This window comes from Platalea leucorodia (assembly GCF_965183815.1).
Source record: "Platalea leucorodia genome assembly, chromosome: 1".
NCBI classification, from domain to species: domain Eukaryota; kingdom Metazoa; phylum Chordata; class Aves; order Pelecaniformes; family Threskiornithidae; genus Platalea; species Platalea leucorodia.
In genome coordinates, this window is record NC_138823.1 from 165,651,775 (window position 1) to 165,669,916 (window position 18,142).

Below are 18,142 nucleotides of genomic sequence, written 5' to 3' on the forward strand. Positions count from 1 at the left end.
TGTCTTGCAACCATCTGCACTGACATTGTATGAGGTGGGAAGCAGAGAGGTAGCTTAAGATTTAAATGTTTAGTTACAGTGCTTTAAAAGAATAATAAGAATATCAACTTTGATAGAAGCCGTAATCAGTAATAACAAGAATTTCAGTATTTTTTACAACCACTGCTCCAAGCAAATAGTTTTTCAGCAGTACCACCATCTGCTACAATACACAGTACGGTCAGTACTTTGACCTACCTTAACTTACAAACATTGGTCCAACCTCAGCCTGGATGTAAGTGTTTATATCTTCAGTGAAATCAGGAAAGAAATGAATGGACTTTCAGTTGTTTGCATCTGAGACAAGTTTGGCCAGTTATGGTCAAAGATTTTTGAATAAGAAATCCAGGCAGCAAAATCAGAGCATTTCCCACATTTCACCTTACCTTGCACATACACAGAACCTGTGGTGATCTCGTATCCAGTGCTACAGGTATAATCCCCACAATCATCAGGCTCTACACCGTGGATGATCAGCTCAGCAATGCTGCCTTTCAGCTTCATCTCGTACTTGTCACTGGGCTGAATGACCACCCCTCCTTTTCTCCACTCAACGGGGGCGTCCGGCTTGGAGATCTCACAGTGCAAGACAGCTGTTCCTCCTTCTTCCGACTCGACATTTTTCAGCTCTTCTTTAAACAGCACAGGTAATACTGTGGTGGAGAAGCAACTGCATCAGTGACAGTGCTCAGAGGTGAGAAACTTGCTTGCAACTTCTCTGCCTTAGCAGTTCCCATCTTTCTGAACCCACAACTTGCCTGCTGGCAAGGCCAAGCCCAGAGCAGGACTTTGAGTTGTATCATAGACACTCATGGGGATCAGTGGCTGATACCGTGAGGGTGTCCACTGGTGCTCCATAAAGGATTGCCATAGGTCACAGGACCTCTAAGGGCATACCCACATTTTTCAATGTAAGCAGTTAGAGGCACAACAGTGCCAATTACAGCATTTGGACATTTAATCGCTGCAACCACACACTCTGAACAGGAGATGGTTTTGGGAGCTAAACTCATGATCTAAAAGCATGATCTTGTTACTCAGATCAAAAGACACAGCACTCAGTATAAAATGAATAAAACTATAAGTTCCAAAAACATAGCCACTAGAAAAAGGCAGAGTCACAATTCTTGGGCTGCTCAGGCACAAAGAGGTATAATGGCTCAATTTAAAATGGGTTTGTTCTAGGTATGGTGAAATACTCCGGTGTCTTATTGTTAGGCAGCAAGCAAGTTTTCTAACTGCTTTTGTGCATAACCTTCATTAGCAGCAGCTGCAGTTTTGCTCCCAGCTCTCGTAGTGAGATCAAAAATGCAACTGCAGAAAGAGAATTGGGTTTAAAAGGCACTAAATTCTTCTTTGAAGAACAGATTGCAGATCAAACCCTTTCCTGCAGTTGTAATTCACAGATACAGACCGTTAATGATAATTCAGTGATAAAACTTCCTTATCACCCCTATGGAGGGCAGCCACAGCTGCCTTTAAGCAAGGCTTCTCCTACCTTTGACTTGCAACGATGCAGTGGTCTGCTGATCCCCTGTGTCGCACGTATAATCGCCAGCATCCTGAGCCTCAGCATCATAGATGAAGAGCTCGACATGTGTCCCCTCTTGCCGGATCTCATACTTGTCACTTGGCTGCAGCACCGTATCTCCTTTCCTCCACTCCACGGGTGCGGTGGGTTTTGTCAGCTCGCAGTGCAGCATGGCTGTGCCCCCTTCCTCCACCTCCTCATTTTTCAGCCAGTGTTTGAAAAGCACGGGCAGGGCTTGAAAGGGGGAATGGTGCAAAGAGAAAAAAATGCATGAACCAAAAATAGAAAATGGAGGAATGTTTTATTTTTAAAGGTATTGACAATGCCATTCATTAAGTTCATGCACAAGTCTGGCTGCATTTACCTAAGGAGAGCTGCCAGGGGCAGGGGTGCCTAGGTCTAAGCCAGTCAGAGGAGGAGGGAGAGGAGTTAACCAGCAGGAAAAATGTCAGTTCTAAAGGAGCTGCGTATCTCTCCCCATATCCTAGACTTCTTTTCACAAAGAATTCCCAACTAACTTCAGTAATAAGTTCTGAAGCCCAGATGATTTTTCATCCCCAAAATAAAACCATGGAACAGGATAAAAGCACTCAAAGAATATACACCTGCAGACCTGAGGCTTCAGATCATGCAGCCAAGGATCAATTACAGAATAATTAAGGCTGAAGGCACCTCTGGAGGTCCTCCATGGATGGAGATTCCTCTGCCACTCTGGGTCCCAGTTCCAGTGTCTGACCACCCGTTCATTGTGAAAGGTTGGGTTTTCTTCCTAATGTGACTTTCTTATGCTGCAGCTTGCAGTTGTTGACTCTCATCTGTTTACTGAGCACTCCAAGAAAAGCCTCTCTCTTTTCTGTAGACTCCCATTTGGTAGCTGCAGACAGCAATGATGTCTCCCCGTCCCTCAACCTTCTCTTCCCCAGGCTAAACAAACCTAGCTACGCCTGCCTCTCCTTATACTTCACATGCTACTACCCCCTGACAAACTTGGTGGCCTCTGCTGCACTTTCTCCTCTACCTCAATGTCTGTCTTGTACCAGGGAGCTCCAAAAATTGACATGCACACCTCTCACCACTGCTGAGCAGAGAGGAGATCATACCTTTCACCTCTAGTCTGGCAGTGGTCTTCCCATCAGCTGTGTGGCAGCTATACTCCCCTGAGTCCACACGGTTCAAATCGTGAATGACCAGCGTGTGCACGTTCCCCTCCTGCTTGATGCTGCACTTCTGGCTGGAGCGGATCACGGACGTGCCTTTCTTCCATTCCACTGGCACATCGGGCTTGGACACCTCACAGGACAAGTGAGCTGTGCCACCCTCCTGCAGCTCCAAGCTGTGGAGAGCCTTTACAAAGGTGACCGGAGCAACTGTGGGGAAGAGGGTACCAACACTGCTGCAACCGCGCAATCCAGCATCGCCCCCAGGTCAGAACTGGGTGCCTATAGTTACATTGTGAACCAGATCAAAGAGGAACAAACAAGATAAGCTATTGACATGGCCCATCTTTCAAAATCATCCTATAGAACTTAATGGAAGTTTTTTTTCAGAGGTTTTGGATGTGTTTTGGAGTAAATATGATCTAAAAACATCATAAGTAGATTAATTCAGAGCATATTGACATTCTTCAGCATTGATTCTGACATATCTTAGCTGTTTGTTTCAGGATAAGATGGATGTCTTCCAAGGATCTCTGCTATAAAAAAAGAACTGAAACGACTAGCTCAGATGTATATATCTACCTCTTAAATGCCAAATTACCCAAGATTTCCAGAGGCCCTTCCTCCCAAATAAAACTCCCCAGAAGATAAAGCAATATTGACAGTGCTTACCAGTACCTTCTAAATCCCTCTTCCTAGGAGGTTGCTCACCTTGGACCGTTAGCTGTGCTGCTGAGGTATGCTGCCCGACTTTGAAACTGATGGGCCCACAGTCTTCTAGTGTCACGTTCCTCAGGATCAAAGTGTGACGCGTCCCTTGGACTCTGATCTCATTCATTTCATTGGATTGCAGGGGAACATCCCCCAGGAACCACTGGGCATCCCGAGTTGTTTCCCGGGACAGCCTGCATTCAAACACTGCGTCTTCTCCTTCATACGAAGTGATGTCCTTCAGCATCTCCACTATGGTTGCTTCTGGTTCTTTATGGAAAAGTCAACAGAGTTTGATATCTACTTTCAAGTGATGCTTCCTGGGTTAAACATTTTGTTACACTCTTTCTTGACAGTACTATATTATTTGAAAGAACGACCACAAAGCACTAAGCACTAAATGCATGGAAATGTAGTTACATGGGCACGTAATAACATATTACTTTCTTACAGATGCATAATGTGTGTATGTGTGCATATATATTATTACATATATTATGCTCGAGGACATGGTATAGATGGACTTGGCAGTGTTAGTTTAACGGTTGGACTCGATGATCTTAAGGGTCTTTTCCAACCTTGACGATTCTATGATTCTATGATAGTCTATAAAGTATGCATGTTATACTGTATTGTGCCTATAATAAATATTTAATATATATTTATAATGCAATCTATGTATTGTGAAAACATTGTCAAGAGATTTTAGTGGGTGACATTAATATTAAACCACAGCATCATTGACTAAAGACCCATTTCTGATTCCCTAGAGATCGCTGACCCAGTTCCTACCCCTCTGAAATGACTCTCGTCTCTGAGATCCCCATGATTCAATTTGGGCACAGGCCAATGCTTAGTTGTCAAAAATACTTAATCATGTGCCCCTGCCACAGTACAAAGCTCCTTTCAGCTCTTCCCCACACGCAGCCCCACCTTTCACAAGCACAGCAGCAGTGGTTTGCTGGTCCCCTGTGTCGCACGTGTATTCCCCAGCATCAGCTTCACTCAGGTTGCGAATCATCAGCTCAGCCACGGGCCCAGCTTGGCGCATCTTGTATTTGTCACTTGGTCGCAGCACTGTCCCGGCCTTCTTCCACTGCACAGTGGCATTTGATTTTGAGATTTCACAGCTCAATGTGATGGTGCCACCTTCTTCAGCTTGCTGGTTCTGGAGTGGTTGTGTGAAGATTACTGGCAAAGCTAAACAGACATAAATCAGAGGAAAAAGTTTATGTTTCATTGCTGACTGTGTCGCTAAGTCTTGTGTCTAGTGAAACTGCGGTGGCATTCCAAATTTGATTCAAACTCAATTCCAAAATTACTTTAAAACCCAAACAAGGAATGACAGAAAGTGCTGGATTTCCAGGAGCACTAAGCACTCTGAACTTCCCAAGAGTCACTGGGCACTGCACACACCGAACACTTCTGGGAATATGTTCCTTTACCCAGGAGCAGTCACAGATGTGGACTCTGGAGCTTCCAAGTGCATGTATCTCCAAATGGATACCAAAGCCACAACTCAAAAGCCTATGCCTGATATCTGTCTTTTGGGTATTTGGGAGGGTGCATGGAGAAACATCGTTATATAATGCCTCTCATTTGAAAACTGGACCCAGAAGAGAGATGAACTCTGGAAGTCTCTGCACTGATGTTTATCACTGATGGGTCAAGATGGAGTTTTGGTGGGTTGATTTACAATGTGCCACATGTAGAAGTTAGTTCTTCAAGTCCAGTTCCCTAGAAGAACCTTGGTTGCTCCACAGTTACAGCTGAATTGGTATTTACAAGGGAAGGAGATGGAGCTCTAGAAATCAGAGTGAATTCACAGGAACTGGATGGCAGATGTCTATAAAAGGAGAGAGATCTGAAGGTGCTTGCAGATGATGTAGGAATTGATGGTGTATTGTGTGGGACAGCTGGGCAATGGCTGGGGTCAAGGCTTTTGTACAGTTGCATTTGCAGTGAAGGCATCCCATTGTGCAACTAAGTCCTGCAGCCCCAGGGCTCTTAGGAGCCAGCAAAGGAATAAGTAGGAGAGAGAAATAATGTCTTTGTGAAGACCTAGTCTGTCAGACTGCATCACTGTTGATTCAGAAATCCTCATCACAAAAAAGGACCAGACTCACTGCCACAGTGTTCCTGAATCTTACCTATGGAACACGTAAACTAACCTAGAGCTCCCTAAAAGGTGAAGTGAAAGCTTTATGTCACCTTTCACTACCAAGGATGCCATAGTTTGCTCATCGCCAGAATCACAGATGTAGTCTCCAGCATCCTTCAGCTGTAGATCGTGGACAAGTAGCTCCACAGCAGAGCCCATCTGCTTCATCTCATACTTGTTGCTGGCTTGGAGCAAGACTGACCCTTTTTTCCATCTTACTGGTGCATTGTGTTTGGAGAGCTCAGCAGGAAGGGTGACCGTAGAGCCTTCCTTGGCTTCCTAGTTTTGGAGTTTTTTTTCAAAGAGTGCTGGAGTGGCTGGGACCACACGTAGAGACACAAATGGACAGCCACAATCAGAGGACCTGCTTATGGTACAAATATTCTGGTATCATTGGATCCTGAAGTTAGTGTGATAGCAGGCAGGTGCGCGCCCTTCATGGGAGAGGCCTCAAGGGATATTTCAAAAGACGGCATTTCACAAGAACCTTCTGGCTCCTCTTTATTTTACCTGATCTTGTATCTCAGAAAAAGTCACGTTAATATTGTATTTGTACCAGTACCAGAGTGGATTTAAAAAAAATGGACATATTGGCACATTGCACCTATTTTTAAGACCCTAGGCACTAGAAGTATTTAGGTGTCTTGCTCTTCAGCTGGAGTTTAGTGCCCAGGTAGGTTTGGGCACTTTGACTCTTGAGCACCATTTGCCAGGTGGGACTACAGCTCAAAGGACTGACGTGGTTAAGGATCAAAATGGTCTCATTTTAATTTTAGTTCCAGCCTTGTTTTTCTGAATGACCAGAAAGAGGCCCTTGGGTCTAGGATCAAGCAGTTACTACGCTTGGGTCCCTCCATGTTCATTGCTCAAGACACCACAGGACTTCACATAACTTCTGAAAGCAAAAAGACTCAGCTGCTTTATGCCAGCAAAGTACATCTACTGTCCTTGACTTCAGATAACACCCTCCTGCTAGTACTAAGCTAAGGAATTAGAACAACTTTCTCATTAAAAAAAAAAAAACAAACAAACAAAAAAAAAAAACAACAAAAAAAACCAACCTACCTTTAACAGTTAAAGTGGCTGTCGTTTTTTCATTTCCATTATCGCAGGTGTATTTGCCAGAGTCTTCTGGTTTTAAATTATATATCTTTAAGGTATGGATTGTTCCCTCTTGCCTGATTTCATACTTGGAGCTCGGGGAAATCACCTGGGTGCCCTTCTTCCACTCCACTGCAACCTTAGGCTGGGAGACCTCGCAGCGGAGGATGGCTGTTTCTTCTTCCTGCAGTTCTGTGCTCTGTAATTTCTCCTTAAAGACTGGAGGTGGCACTGAAATTACAAACACAGCAAAAGCATTCACAGTCACCTTTATCTTGTTTCCCTGCAGTGTTAAAGCTACAGCTGAACAGTTAAGTATTAAAAAATACTTAAACTCCTGTGTTATATATTGGGGGTTAAAACAAGTGAATGGATTATGAAACCCACTCACAAATATTTGTTGAAGCTACTGAAGTGCTAATCAAAAACTTTACAGATGTTTTAACTGGCTCAGATGGGATGGGGACTTTGACCAGACCAACAGTTTCAGAGAGGGAAGGAGAAGGACGTTTGAGAATTTCTTCAAAACGGTGTTTAAAGAAAGAAAGACTCCAAAGAAGAAAAAGAAAAAGGAGAGTGGGAACAATGAAAATTACAGGTCTGTTGATTCACCTACTGGAACTACCCCCGTAATTTCCCTAGAAACCAGTTAGCTTCAGGACGCTGGTGATATTTCCACTTTCTATCCATAGTGATGACAGTATATGTACGTTCGTACATCATGTATGCTCTGAAGCACAAGTACCCTACTAACATGAGCTGGCAAGGGGTGAATGGTGGACTTGAATTTACTACTAGCATAAGCAAAATGTTACCTGTTCTCACCATCGCTGTTCCTTTCCCACATCGCAGAGAGCCCTTACCTTTTACTGTGAGCTCTGCCGTCGATGTGTGGGGACCCACTCGGAAAGCAACGGTGCCAATGTCCTGCTCAGTCACCTTCCTTAATGTCAAGGTGTGAATCTTTCCTTTTTCCACTGAGATCTCATTCATTTCGTTATTTTGCAGAGCAACATCCTGTAGCTTCCACTCAACGTCCCTTGCATTCTCATGAGAAACCTGGCACCGAAATGTGACGTCGTCCCCTTCAAACACCACCATGTCCTTTAGGCCACTCACGATGGTCACGTCAGGCTCTGCAAACAGTCCATCAGTAGTCAAGCCATGAAAGGGAAAACACGGATCAAATCATAGAATCGCCAAATAATATAGGTTGGAGGGGACTTCTGGAGGTCATCTGGTCCAACCACTGCTCAAAGCAGGGCCAGCTTACAGCAGGTTGCTCAACACCTTGTCCAGCTGAGCTTTAAGTACCGCCAAGGATGGAGATATCACAACCTCTCAAATCACATATTTTGAACTCTGCTGGTACGCTACTTTCGGCATACTTGGTAACATGGCCAATATCTTTCAGTTAGTGGTTTTATTGCTTGCTCTTTCTCAAAGATACATTGCATATTGATTTTTTTAGTTACCTGTTTGATACCATAACTGGGTGAATAAGGTGTGAATGCCAGATGCTAAAATCAGGATTTTAAAATTTGTTACAATTACACTTAGATATCATGAATAACATGAAAACCTGATCCCCTCTACTGTCTTTTTGCAAACCAAATTGCATATACTCCATGCTGGCGCTCCAGACTGGCTGGGGATCTGGTTGGCTCTGTGCTCTCAGCAGGACTTACTGGATTAGCGTGAGCACAGGCCATTTGCGCTTCAGGCTGCTTGAGTCCTGCTTCTAGGACAGCTGGGCACCTGCAGATCTGTGCAAAGTTCATACAGACAGACGGCAACAGGCAAAAGCTGTATGAACCCCGGATCTGCTGGGCAATGCCAAAGGAGAAGCAGCGCAATCTTCATCTGAGCAAACACAGTTCATATTCATACAACTGAGGTCACCATCTGCACAAAAAAATGATGCAGCTGGGCATAATGTATGGAGTATCTATAATATCAAGTAGCCTGTAGAGATGCTAGCGGTGGTTGTTCCACTCTAGTGGTCCGACCTGAAAGCAAGCTCCGTCTGTAACGACATTGAGGCCAGATGCAGCTGCCATGTGACTGGAAGCTGGGGGTGAACCATCTGTTCACTCACATGCAGATGATGTCAAGCAAATATTTCAAGCCATGAGTCAAAAATTACAGCTGCCTTATCCTCTCCTGTCGACCAATTGAATTTTTGCTTCAGTGTATTCATCGAGCACAAGATTTTTTTATGATACCCTTCCTATGCTCTGTGTTTATCGCAATAGTTTGTCACAATTGTTTATCACAATAGTAACAATAATGCTGCAAAATCTTAGCTTCCTAAAGTGAAAATCCCCTTGCCCCAATAAACGGGTCTTGCCTTTCACGGTCAGTTTTGCAGAGCTCGTCTCATCTCCAGCCTTGCAGGAATACTCGCCAGCATCGCTAGGCTCCAGGCGGTGAACGCGCAGTTCGCGGAGGGTGCCGTCCTGCCACATTTCGTACTTGGAGCTTGAGTGAAGAACGACTCCATCTTTCCTCCACTCCACTTCTGCTTTGCTAATAGAAATCTCACAACGCAACCTGGCCGTTCCTCCCACTTCCACTTCTTCATTCTTCAGCTGCTGCTTCAACCGGGGTTTGATGGCTGCAAAGTGAAAAACAATTAATGCACGATTCATTAGCTTGAACGCCAGGTCTGGACAACTCAGCACAAGGCACCTGGGGTCTGACGCCGCAGAACAAATTTGCATTAAGTGGTTATATGATAACAACAACCTTTTTTTCCTCTCTATAAACAAAACTATATTCTGTATATCTGGACAAGGAGAGGATCCAAAAGTTCCCCAAATATGTTTGTTTCCCATAAAGTCAAGGGCATCCACATTACACCTCTTAGACATCTGCTCTGGATATTGGAAACTCCCACGCGCATAAAGATGTTGGCTAAGCAAAACCTGCTACTTTCTGGTTAAATCTAGTGTAAATCTGTTCATTTTTATAAAAATACTCATGACTGCTAACACCACAAAGGATGTAAAGTTTTGAACACATCTCTTATTTCTCTGCTATCTTTTCAAGATCCTAGACCATCAACAGTGAGTCCTTCCAGACGATGCACAAACAAATAGACTACATTTATTCAAGCAGGGCATGGAACAGCTCAGACAACAGCTTGTCACTGATGAAAACAAGAAGGAAATATCCACCATGTGTGTGCGAGCAGTTGTGAAAACACGAATCTCAGCGCTTGTGGTTGCTCTGTCTAAACCCTATTGCGATACATGTAAAGCAAGCACAGGGCTCTTTCACTTGTAGTTGACCCACCGACTGCTTTGTGGGTCAGGTTCAGCCAAGAAAATGTAGACTGAATGGTTGTGGCTTAGATCAAAGCCACAAGTTGCACCCAACAGTTCGAGATGACCATTAACATTAATGACAGACATTATTATGGTTTGTTTAAACACAGTGTTCAAGATTTTCATGGAAGGGCATTACAGAAATTGAACACAGTATTTTTTTTAAATGCTTTTGTAAATGACTTATGATTACTTATTGATTCAACTGAACCAGCAATGAATGCCAAGTGCTAGAAATAAAGATCTGTTACAATTTCAAAATCCCCATGATGCAGAGAGTTTCTTGCTTTTATCGTATCAGAGAAGGGGTCAATACACTGTACACTGTGCTTTACAGGCTTAAATAACCATTCTACAAATCCTGTCCCATATGACCCACTTTTCTGTATTCTGGTTTATGACTGGGCACCTGCTTTCCTCTTTTTCTTAACTTTTGGGTGCCTTATTCACCAATGAATAAAAGAATATCATTCACACAATTTTACAGATCCCTTTTATTATGCAATGCTAACCATTCACTCTGAGGACTGCTGTGCTCTGTTGGTCTCCTGTATCACATGTGTAATCAGAGGCATCTTCTGGTTCTACGTTATGAATCACAAGCTCAGCTGTGCGACCGCTTAATTTAATTTCATATTTGGCGCATGGGAAGAGCTCCATGGTGCCTTTCCTCCATTCCACTGTTGCATTATCCTTTGTCAGCTCACACTGGAATTTCACTGCAGCTCCTTCTTCCACCTCCTTGTCTTTGAGCTCCTTTTTGAAAAGAACTGGCAGAGCTGAAGGGAAAAAAAAAAGCACAGGAGCTTTTATTGAAGGCTCAGTCAAGTCCTGGTTAACACAGCGAGATTGACACTTCGGGGAACAAGACGCTGTACTTTGCAAGTGCTATATTCCTAGGCAGGATCCATGTTTTCTAATTTTCCTGGAGCTACTAGGAGATCTTGCTGCATCAGAAGCAGCCATCAGCACTTATAACATTTAATTTCCTTTGTTTCTTGACTCAAATCTTTGCCAGGGTTGAATTATTTGAATGAATTTATCCTTCAGTTGATCTAACGGAGATCTCAAGAGTAAAGAAGTTCAAAACTCCATGGACAGCCTTGACAGATCAGGAAGGTTGTTGTCAGTCTTCTTCCAGGATTTGGAAGAAAATCTTTTTTTAAATACTTAAACCACATGTCATGTGAAATGTCCAGATGTTATGTTAAAGCATTGCTCTTTGTTTAGTTTCCCCCAGCCATAAAGCTAGAAGGTATTTCTTCTTAGAACCCAAAATTCAAATGCAGCACTGGAAGAACAAAGTATCATCCTCTTCCATTCTCATTGGAGAGAAAAAAAAAAAAAAAAGAAATCCTCGTATATCAAATGAAAAGGAAAATATTTATAGGGAAAAAAAAGTCATGTACTTAAAAATATTCATATTCAAGCTGTTGCTTTGCATGTTGGATGAAAGCTATTGCTTTAAGAGTCAGCTCACACCACCTACCTTTCACATTTAAAGATGCCTTGGTTTCCTGATCCCCAGTATCACAGCTGTATTCTCCTGTATCTTCTAATTTGAGATTATGTATTAAGAGCTCTACCAGGCATTCCCTCTGCCTCATTTCATATTTCTGGCTGGGCTGCAGCCCCACTCCTCCTTTCCTCCATTCCACTGCAGCATTGGGTTTTGACAGCTCACAGCACAATGTAGCTGTGCTTCCTTCCTCCGATTCCTTATTTTGAAGGCGTTGCTTAAATGTGACAGGCAGTGCTGCAAAATTTGAGAGGGAAATGTTTTAAAAATGTTTTAGTCCAGAAAGGACCCAATCCTACCATCATTCTTCAGAATTGGCCTATTCTAATGATTCCATAATCTTTGGGCTGCAGCTCTCTGTCTTGATAGCGACTTTCTTGAACCATTACGTGAACCAAGAGTTGAGGACAGATGGTGAAGTCAGGAAAGATCTGGTCTTAAAGAGTGGTTCACAGAATGGCCTAGTTTGTAATCTGAAGGAGTCAGACTTTCCTACAGAAGCGTCTCCATGCCAACTAGGGATGCTTTAGTCAAAGACCACTGGGACATGCTCTCTCTTACGTGGACCCTTGTTCCTTAATAAAGGTCTTCAAGTTTGCAATATGAAGAGAAGAGTATTTCCCCCCCAAATAAAGCTTTATCAATGTAGAATAAAATCAAGTTAGCATTCAGAACACAAGAAGAGGCAGTATATTAAAAGATGACAATAAAGTGATAAATAGAAGAGGAAATTCAGATTTCAGGCTAGGTCTTGCTCTGAATGGTAGAAGGGGCGGAGGAAAACAGATGTGGATGCACTTGTTTGCACTCAAATTTTATACTCGAGGCTCAAAGCCTCAAATAATAATACAGTACATTCACATGTTATAGAAATCCTTTATCCCCCAGCTGTTGCATCTCTTATCATCCCAATTGGGCATTATGCTCAGTTAGGTATCCCTTATGCCTACTGAAGCAACCAACAACCAAATAACCATCAGCCTGCCCGGCTTATTTTCTGTTATCCATTCCCATACGCAGCCACACTCCCTGCACTGAGGGCAGGAGGGTTCATCCTATTTTGACATCATGGCAACATTTAATTGCTTTGATGCTGATTAATCACTCCAGATACTGCAAGCGGAACCTCTCTAACTTGACCATGTGTCATGCTCAAGTAGAATATGTATGCTGACATGGACCAGCAGCAAAACAAATAAATATCCGCAGGGAACACTGAGAGATGCTCCTTTTACTTCATCTCTATTGAGCCAAGAGTCAATACTCTGCCTACCATGCACGGTTACCACAGCCGTTGTCTGCTGATGTCCAGAGTCGCAGGTGTACTTTCCTGAATCATCCAGTTCTAAGTCATAAATGACCAATTCCGCAGTGGAGCCCTGCTGCTTCATCTCGTATTTCAAACCAGGGTAGAGGGTAGTATCTCCTTTCCTCCACTCTACTGGAGCATTGGGTTTAGTAAGCTCACACCTCAGTGTTGCTGTACCACCTTCTTCTGCCTCGGTATTCTGAAGTTCTTGTTTAAAAAGTGCTGGTAGGGCTATAAAATAGAAATATAACTTGCAACATACTGCGGTTGGGGTTTGGGAAAGAGAAAGAAAATGAAAGCACCAAAGGAGCTTTTCTGCAGATGTCGCTAAACCTCAATGTTCTAGATTCAAAGTACAAGGCTATTTCCCCAGAGAGGTAATAGGAATATCTGCAGAACAAGAGGAAATCAATTTCAAGAAGCTACATTTGCTGTGAAGTATATATAAGATTAATCTAATCTATGATCTAAAAATGGCAGAATGTTTTTCCTACTATAAAAGTAGCCAACATGTTGACCTGATCACAGAGGAGATATTCTGAAGATCAGCAGGGATTTGTAAGAGTTCAGATTCCTTCTTAAGGCAGGCCACTTGCAGGAGAGATTACAATTATCCTGACAGCAACATACTGACAAAATGCATTTAGTTCCGCATTGCAATTCCTATTTGCTACCTGGTCACTCTACTAGGCTGTATAGACCATGCTATTCTGCACACCTTCCTTATGAATTGTAGCCAAGTCATCTCCATAAGTGACACTAATATACAGCTTTTGTTTTCAGAATGTATTATAACCTTTTCCCTTTTTTTTTTCCCTCTTAAATTTTTAATTTTCTTTCTTTTACCATTGACTGTGAAAGTGGCAGTCGTCTGCTGATCTCCACACACACAGGTGTAATCTCCAGTGTCCTCCACATTCAGATCATGGATAATCAGCTTTGCAACAGCACCATCTTGACTCATTTTATATTTGCTGCTTGCTTTCAGCACCTCCTGCCCCTTCTTCCACTCCACCACAGCAGGTTTAGTCAGCTCACAGTGCAGAGCAGCTGTCCCGCTTTCTACAGCTTCTAGGTCCTTCAGGTCTTTTTTGAATTCTGGAGGCAGTGCTGAAGAGTAAAAGAATTACCATAGAGAGAGTGAATATTCCTAAAAAAGGAGCTAGATGAAGTCCTGGGGGAGAGGATGCATGGTACACTACTGAGCCCTGATCCAGGTCAGTGGAACACGGAGGAAAAGTCTCCCCCGGCTTCCCTGGACTCTGCATCAGGGCAAGGAAAGTGAGAAGGGCCAGCATAGCTGAGGAGGACAAAAACCAATAGGCAACTCTTTTCTCTGTTCTAACAGAAGGAGGAAGCACATAAGCAAAGTCTAAAGGACGACAAAAGCCCAAGCAAACAGAAAGGGAATGGGAAGAGACCATAGAAATAGTCTAAGTCTAAGGTCTGCAGGACCTTAGTCACAAGGATTACTTTACCATGCACTCTTAAGGCAGCTGTGGTGGTCTTGTCTCCACACACACAGGTATAATCTCCAGTATCATTCAGGTCTAAATCATGGACTACCAACTCCACAACACAGCCTTCCTGTTTCATGCTGTACTTGTTGTCCGGGGTGAGGACGTGATGGCCCTTCTTCCACTGAACATGGGCAGATGCCTTGCTGAGCTCGCAGTGCAAAGTGGCCGTTCCACCTTCCACCGCTTCCTTGCTGGTCATTTCTTCTTGGAAAAATGGAGGCACAGCTGAAGGATGCAGGTAAAATGTATTACAAACTGAGAATATCTCCAGGGATGGGTGAGAGTAGGAAGTGACAGGGGAAACTTGTGAAGGTTATGGAAGGGTGAGCATCAGCAACAAAGAGAGGAAAGAAACTGAAACATCCTAGTGGGAATATATACCCTAATCCTTTTGGTTTTATGCTGGCTTCCTACTAGCAAAATTGCACTGTCCTCAAGAGATTTCCACCTGCTTTCTGCCAGTTTCCGTGTAAGAAAAACTAAGAATATTATCTCTGAGCTCCTTAGTTCGCACATGTGTTGTCTTCCACAAACTTCATGCCTTTGTACTCTCTTTTCCTACTTATAGCCCTGCTGAGCTCTGAGTGTTGGCACAGCTCCTTACTCATCATCATTCCTTCTTCCTTGAGATACCCTTGAAAAGATGCAAACAGGGCTCACAGATTCTTCTTGACCCCAAAGAAGATCTCCAGATGCTGAATCCCAGTCTGTTTATGTGTCTCAGAACATAATTTTCCCCACTTTTATTTCCTTGAAATATACTTGGTGACCTTAACGTATGTCCCTCCATTAACTAGGTAGGATAATTGAATATTCCACCTCCTTAACAAGGTTGGATATCTCAGATCTCAAACTTAATGACTCACTCCATAGTGGTGGAGCTAAGTTAAAATATCCAGGCTAGAAACCAGGTTTAGCCTCCTTGATTTGGCACATTTCCCATCTCCAGCAGTGTTAAGCTGAAACACCAGTTTTGTTTGCACAGCAATAGGCTCTTGCAACAAAATAAGACCAAAAAGAGGTCACAAAGAATTTATTCTTTCCTGCCTAGAAAAATCAGACTCTGATGCAAACCTATCTTTGTGCATTAGGACAGAAATTCTGGGCACAAAACCCAATATAAACAAAACTTAGCAGAGAAGAAATCATAACTAACACAATCTTATTCTGAATACTGCTTATTATGCCCTACATTAAAATGGTAAGTATTGAGAATGCCAGAAAGGAATAGCAAAGAATAAACAGATTTGTGTTTTAGAGAATAAATGCAGGAAAGGAAAGATAAAAGAATAGTGGGTTTATATGCTAGGAAAGGAATGCCAGAAGGGAAAGATTAAAGGATAGCAGCTTTGTGTTTAAGGAAAGGAAAAGACAAAAGAATGGCACAGAAAAATGCAGAGCGGTATTTTCCAATACACACAGCCTGCATGTCATCAAAGGCAGGGAATACTATTTCAAATTAATGGAACTTCAGTTAATAAGGTTGAACAAACAGACATGGAAAATTGAACACCTGACGGTAGAGGACAGACGTTTCCAGTTAGGAAATAGGAGGTCAAGATAGTTTTTACCCTGTACTGTTAAGACAGCCGTAGTCTGGTGCTCTCCACACACACAGGTGTAGTCTCCTGCATCCTCCTCAGCTATTTCATGAATCACCAGCTCTGCCTTGGTCCCTTCCTGCCTCATTTTGTATTTCTCACTCTCTTTGAGAATCCTCTGGTCCTTCCGCCACTCCACCGGAGCAGCCTTGGTGAGCTCACAGTGCAGGGCGACTTCTCCACCTTCTTTTGCTTCCGTGTTCTTTAGCTCTTCCCTAAAGAGTGGTGGCAGAGCTGGAGAATGTAACATGGACAAATGGTCATCAGAAAACCAGAATTAAAATCCTAATTGCTTTCTCATGCTTGGCATTATGTCCCCTCATGCCTCCCTTTTCAGCCTATTATAAACATGCTTAGCTACAGCCAAGTTCAGAAACTCTGAAAGCATCCTTCTTCAAGTGTGACGTGGTTTCGCTTACCGCAACGAATATTTATTACAAGTAATAAGAATTTCACGTTCTCACTATTTCCCGTTTTGGAAATCAAAACCCAAAGACAGAACAACCTATAGGAAATAACCTTCAGGAAAACTAATTATTAACATTTACCCACAAATGTGCCTTGTGTGCAACTACTATAAGCAGGTACAAGGTACAAACGGTACTCCCCGAATACTTTGGAAAATGTCCATGTCTCAGGAAAGCCTGAGGGGAGTCAGAAAGTTTTGGAAAAAAGCTGGAGGGGACAGAACTGGGTCTCTTTGACCAAGTAAGTTCCTCATAGCCAAGGATGGTTACTCCATTAAAATGGATACTCATTAATGAGAGGAGAGCAGAACATCAGGTAACGAGATTATTAATGTAACACAAGGATTTATTTCTGTATTGGTTTATTAGGACCCAGTAGGGTAAAGAAGAGTATAACTGCTGATAACCTATGCTGTTGGTTTGTTTTTTTTTTTTTAATACCTAACTGTCAAGGTAGTCTTGATCCCCACACAGAGAGGCAGAGACCCCTGCATCCTTCAAACCTAGGTTAGAGGTAACAAGCTCTGAAATGGAAACTCTTAACTCATTCTGCATGTCTGACTTGCTTAAGGAACCTGGTACCCCCAGGAGTAGCCATGGGCAGGTCACCCAACAGAGCAACGTCTCGTTCTCCTTCTGCTCCCCCAACCCTCCCTTCTCCTTTGAGCAGTGCTTGGAGAACAGAGGGCCTGACAGATCATATGTGTGTGTCTTGGAGAAAACTGTGGTTGGCTGAAGTGAACCATGGGGATGAGGGCAGCGAAACAGCAGGAAGATATAAATGTCCAAGAGGAGGGAACTTGGACAGAAAGAAACATCTCCTTTTCTCCTTTTAAAGGGGGGCAGATTAATAGTGACCTAAAAATTTGCCCTGAGCCAGTCTTTCTCACGAAGAAATGAGCTATGCATAGCATGGAGAGAAAGGGGAAAAAACAAAGACAAGCTGCTGACCCAGGGCAGAAACAGCTGAATATCAGAGTGATGTCTATCTATAGAACTATTTATTAATTTTAATAAGGTCTTTTTACCATGAACTGTTAAGGTTGCTGTTGTCTTCTGGTCACCACAAACACATGTGTAATCTCCAGCATCTTTTACTTCTAGGTCATGAATGACCAGCTCTGCAGTGGTGCCAGGCTGTCTCATTTGATATTTGTCACTTGCTTTGAGCACTTTGGACCCTATTTTCCACTGCACTGGAGCTGCTTTGGTTAATTCACAACGCAGAGAGACTGATGCTCCTTCTAGGACTTCTTCATTCTTCAGTTCTTCCTTGAAAAGCACTGGCAGGGCTGGGGATGGAAAGTCAATAGATAGTGTATTTAAACTAAGACCTCTGCATTTGCGATCAGCATCATGAATTCTCAACTGAAGTCCAAATCTGGCCAAGCCAGGCTTTAGCCATTGAGGCTGAGCTTATCACTATGATGATCTGAAAAACCAAATCCAGCAGCGACAATAAGAAAAGAAATGCTGAGTTGATGGGTCAAAGTACAACAGGCTGGATGGATTCAAGGTGCAACCTAAAGAATTTATCACAGGGCCACCCTCCGTGGGGGCAGGACATCTCAGCTGGTCTAACAGGAGCATTTCCCAGGCACTATTCCCTTAAACTTACAGCATAGCCATTTGTCTGCAGGGAGAACCAGTCATGCCCTCAACTCCCTTTTCAGGAATATCAGACCAAAATTAAATGC

General features: G+C 43.1%; 1 protein-coding gene across 1 annotated transcript in view; it reads right to left on the reverse strand.

Moving 5' to 3' along the window:
• The window catches only part of OBSCN (obscurin, cytoskeletal calmodulin and titin-interacting RhoGEF), a gene marked incomplete at both ends in the record, with an annotated part of 186,125 nt that overhangs the window by 80,349 nt on the left and 87,634 nt on the right, over nucleotides 1-18,142 (reverse strand). The window contains 15 exons of the mRNA XM_082305313.1: nucleotides 426-692; nucleotides 1,538-1,804; nucleotides 2,671-2,937; nucleotides 3,439-3,708; nucleotides 4,372-4,638; nucleotides 6,665-6,931; nucleotides 7,564-7,836; nucleotides 9,051-9,317; nucleotides 10,542-10,808; nucleotides 11,519-11,785; nucleotides 12,822-13,088; nucleotides 13,704-13,967; nucleotides 14,336-14,602; nucleotides 15,949-16,212; nucleotides 17,474-17,737. Of these exons, the coding sequence (XP_082161439.1) occupies nucleotides 426-692; nucleotides 1,538-1,804; nucleotides 2,671-2,937; nucleotides 3,439-3,708; nucleotides 4,372-4,638; nucleotides 6,665-6,931; nucleotides 7,564-7,836; nucleotides 9,051-9,317; nucleotides 10,542-10,808; nucleotides 11,519-11,785; nucleotides 12,822-13,088; nucleotides 13,704-13,967; nucleotides 14,336-14,602; nucleotides 15,949-16,212; nucleotides 17,474-17,737 (4,005 nt within the window). The remainder of the gene's footprint in view (nucleotides 1-425; nucleotides 693-1,537; nucleotides 1,805-2,670; nucleotides 2,938-3,438; nucleotides 3,709-4,371; nucleotides 4,639-6,664; nucleotides 6,932-7,563; nucleotides 7,837-9,050; nucleotides 9,318-10,541; nucleotides 10,809-11,518; nucleotides 11,786-12,821; nucleotides 13,089-13,703; nucleotides 13,968-14,335; nucleotides 14,603-15,948; nucleotides 16,213-17,473; nucleotides 17,738-18,142) is intronic.